This window comes from Tarenaya hassleriana, unplaced genomic scaffold, assembly GCF_000463585.1.
Source record: "Tarenaya hassleriana unplaced genomic scaffold, ASM46358v1 Cleome2, whole genome shotgun sequence".
NCBI lineage: Eukaryota > Viridiplantae > Streptophyta > Magnoliopsida > Brassicales > Cleomaceae > Tarenaya > Tarenaya hassleriana.
In genome coordinates, this window is record NW_010965372.1 from 1,168,477 (window position 1) to 1,173,220 (window position 4,744).

Consider the following 4,744-nt stretch of genomic DNA (forward strand, 5'->3'; position numbering starts at 1 on the left):
TAGGGAAAATTATTATAACAAAGTGAAATTTTGGGAATTTTAAAATAGAATATTTTTTTATATAAAAAAAATTGGCGGACCGTACCATTCATCCAGTTCTTCTCAGGTTGGAAATGGAAAGCACTTCGTTGCCATGAAAACATTGCGTTTGTCCAATCGAACGAGACTCCGTCTTCCCCTCCCCGATACGACGCCGGATTCGACTTCGCCGATACTCCCTCCCTTACCCCTCTCGCCACGTCATCATATGATGATGATGATGGGTCATGGTCATGGTCATGGCCTTGGTGAGGTGACGTCATCACCATCATCATTACGAGGGCGACGAACGAGGAGATGGTAATGAGAGAGAAGATGATTGAGGAGAGACCCTTGAAGGGTCTCCGTGAAATGGTAGGAGATTCGCCGGCGGTGGGATTTTCCGGCAAGGGAGTGTATGCTGCGGCCAGTTCTGGATCTCGCGGACCGTCGTCGTTTTGCCCCATTGGCCTTTTCTTCTTTGAAGGCTCAATTATGAGAGAGAGAGAGAGAGAGAGGGAGAGATTCGTACGGATACGATTGTGTGTGAGTGAGTGTGTGGAGGAGACTCGGTGACGATTATAAATAATTGCTCTGAACGTTTCCCTTCCATGAAAGCTATGATTAAAATCATGCAATTATATACTCTAGTTTTATTTCATAATCAGACTTAAAGGAGCATTATCAAAAATATTATCGTTTGTCATTTTGACTTCAACACATATATTTCTCCAGTTACGATCTTGTGGTCTATATGACAAAAAATATAGTTTGGTGATGATCATAACATAAAATTTATAATATTTTTATCAAATGATTAGTGAGATATGCAAACGATGAGTATAATGAATTAGTGTGATCACCATAAATTTAACGTTATGATCAATGAGATCAACATATGATCAAACTATATTTCTGGTCATATGGATTAATATAAATAAAAAAATTGCGTGTTGAAATCAAAATAGTAAAAATAATGTATTTTTGATATAAAGTCAATTAAATTGCATATTATTGTATTTTTTAGACAGTTTATCTTTTTTATTTTATTAAAAAATAAACAAAAATTACATATTATCTTACAAAGTGTAATTAGTGTGAATATGGAACAAATATTTTTTTAATCTAAAAGTAAACGGGTAAATAAACACGTAAAAAATATATAAAAAAAAAACACACGCCACGCATAAAGTTTCAACGTGGTGAAACCATGCTTGATTTCGTAGATTTGGTAAACACGTTAAATAATAATAATAATAATAATAATAATAATAATAATAATAATAATAATATTACTATTATTATTATTATTATTATTATTATTATTATTATTTTGTTAACGTTGGAACAACCGCATCTATCCAACCCTTACCTGCGGAATCGAACTGGTCACCACCTGTGCCTAACGATCTCAGAGAGACCTGGCCATCAGGTGCGTCTAACGCTCGACCACTACGAGGTGGTCTAAGACGCACAGAGTAAACCCCACACCCACGTGTACGAGTCTGCAACACACACACGGGGGATAAATCAACCGTAACTGACAGACGGCATATATTATTATTATTAAACTATGCTTGATTGAATTACATATTAAAAAGTCAAGAAAATTAATAATTGCGAGCCCTTTGTGTCTAGACTAATTTCATTGGAATCCAATATTTATGTATGCGACTTGCATTTTAAAATTCCTTTTTTTTTTTAATTATTGGTTAGCATCATGTTTCACTTTCACGACCTAATCTTGCTAATTGACGAATTGAACATCAATTATTACTATTTTAAAATATAACATTCTAATTCCATAATACTAATGAAGTAAAAATATTTGTCCATATTAATCGATGAGGGCAGTGGCAGATCCAGAAGAATTTTATAACGGGGGCAAAAAAATAAAAAAAAATATATATAATACAAAAAAATAATAAAATATATGGTATAATTTTTTTTAATTAAAAAGAAAAAGAAAAATTTAAAAATGGAAAATAAGAAGAAAAAAAGGAAAAAATATAGGAGATATAGATTTTTTTATTTGATTTGTTAGATAACGTTTTAAGATACACTCAAAATTCACAAGAATGTTGTCCACAACCAAATTATAATGGGGGTATTAACTGTATTTTTCCAAAATCTTTAATAAATTTTATAAATACTTTTAAAAAAAAATCAGTGGGGGCCAGTGCCCCCATTCATCTTCAAGTGGATCCGCTCCCGGATGAGGCATTTGATCCCTTTATATAACTATATTGTTTAATTTGAATTTTTTAATCAACTGTAATAACAGGGTTAATTACAAGTTATTGGTTCGAAATATTTTGTACAAACTATAAAGCCACAGGAATTACTTAATCCATTTAGTTTTTTTTTATAATCTGCAAGTTCACTGGGTTTTTGACCCGACTATATTTTTTAAAGTAACGGAGACTCGAATCCGGATTAGGAAGGAGTTTTACTACTTTTTTTACCTGTTGAGTCAGTCAATGTTTAATCCATATATATATATATTCATATTTTTATATGCATATTCAACATAAGACGATATAACACCTTCTGAAAAAAAAAAAATTCATGTAATTTGTGGCATACATTGCATCCGACGCATCCTCTTCAAACAAACTCTAACATAGACTAAGATGGTAGATAAAACAAATCATACAAAAAAATGGTTTTTCATCCGCTAAAAATGAATAAATCATTTGAGAAGTGTGATATATTTTTTTAAAAAATGGGAAAATAAATAATTTTTAATTATAACGCAATATGATTTTTCTGCGTTGAATAAAAACAGTGATAAAATAAATGGATTAGATTGCTTTTCAAACTGAAAACAGAATAGAAACTATATTTAGTTTATGACGTATGAATTTTTGAAACTTTTCGGAATAATAATAATAATATTTTTAGAGTAGAGAACAAAATGACACATCAATAGAGTGACATGCGTACGTGGCAGCCATGGATTGCCTGGCTCTTAAAAATAATTTAGATGCCAATGATCGAAGTTCCGACCTAATTTTTCCTTCTCGTCATCAAGTTTTTTCACTCAATCACTGATCCCAATCACATTATTTAATTACGTGTGTATATATATATATATATGTAATCATATCTTGATTAAGATAACTCAATTCCCATCAACTATGACCGGTCGAAATTTTAATCTAAATTTCATAATCTTGTAGAAATTTGAATCAAAATCAAATACGTATATCTCTGTGTGTGTGTGTTGTGTATACGAGGCAAACACGTGGGATAAATCAGGTTCAGGTGGATGGGGTCGTAGTCCACGTGGCCAACAATTTAGCCATTCAGATCTTGACATATGCTTTTCTTTTTTAGAAAAATAATAAAAAATTACTTTGTTCAATATTATATTACATAGAGTGGCTAAAAATAAAGATAGAATCAACATCATATATTGCCCGGCCGTGACAATATTAATGATATATTATAATATAAATTTTGAACTAACCACGAAGTTTGTGGGCCCAAAGACCATAGAGTATATTATAAAACTAAATAATTGAAGGAGAGTTTCTCTCTCTCTCTCTATAACATGATCCTTGGCGGTTTTGAAAAGTTAGGGTTTGAAATCTATTTAGTTAGAGTAATAATATATATATATATATATATATATATATATATATATAATAGAGAACAAAAACGTGATTCTTTGCTACAAATGCAGAATAGATAAATTTCATATGTGAAAATGCAAAATAATTAGTGGTGATATTTTTTTTTTGATATTTTCCCATTTAGTTTTTTTCTATAAAACCAATGTTAATTTCTATTCCTTTTATTAAAAATTACATTTAATCTTTTTAATTATTTTATTCGATACGAACTCAATTAATTTAGTTGTTTTAAAAAAAATATAAGTACTCGATTTATGTTTTTATATAAATTTAAGTAACGACATCAAATTAAATAATAATTGGATTAATGTTGGTTGGTAAAATTGTTAAAAATAAATTATTATATCAAAGTTTTTCTTCCATATTTCTAATTAAATAACATTATCGTAAATTCACGCCAATATCCTAAAACTAAAGGTTAACTAAATTTTTATATAGAGAAAAAAAAACACTGAAAAGATTAATTTGTTTGTAAATAATCTAAATTTATACAAAATCATTAGGTTTTATGTCAAATTTCGTCCAAAATCATTAACTACAACAATCAATGTCAATCATCCGTATATTACATTTTCTTTAATATTATATATTTTAAAAAAGATAAAAACCAGTCAACATGGAAAACTAAAATTAAGATTTTGAGAGAGATGCGAAAACTGTATAGATATATGATTAAACGGTCTAAAATTATATAAAAGAATTAAGTGAGACTCAGATGTGGATCCATGTATAGTTCAACAGAGTCTTGTGCCCCCTAAAATTTTTAATTTTTTTTTCTAATTTTTTAAAATTTTTGATAAATAATGTAAAAGGCTACATTAAAATTTTATGTGTACCCCCTTCTTCCCACTTTTTTTTTTAATCTCTTTTTTAAAAAAAAAAATTAAGTTACATGTTGTCTCTTTTTTATTTTTTTATTTTCCAACTATTTTTTAATCTTTCTCTTTGTTGATTTTAAAAAATATTATCTATAGATCTAATATTAAAAAACAATCAAATTAAAAGTATTAAAGTTTTATAAATTTTAAATAATTATATTTTTATTTATTCATCAATTTATATATTTTGATGATACTCACAAATTTGTT

General features: G+C 28.6%; 1 protein-coding gene across 1 annotated transcript in view; it reads right to left on the reverse strand.

Annotated features, from left to right (window-relative positions):
* LOC104811520 (acid beta-fructofuranosidase-like) overlaps nt 1-610 on the reverse strand; it is a 4,372-nt gene extending 3,762 nt beyond the window's left edge. Inside the window, exon 1 of the mRNA XM_010538234.2 lies at nt 86-610. Within this exon, the coding sequence (XP_010536536.1) occupies nt 86-485 (400 nt within the window). The 5' untranslated portion in view covers nt 486-610. The remainder of the gene's footprint in view (nt 1-85) is intronic.
* Between the last annotated feature and the right edge of the window lie 4,134 nt (nt 611-4,744).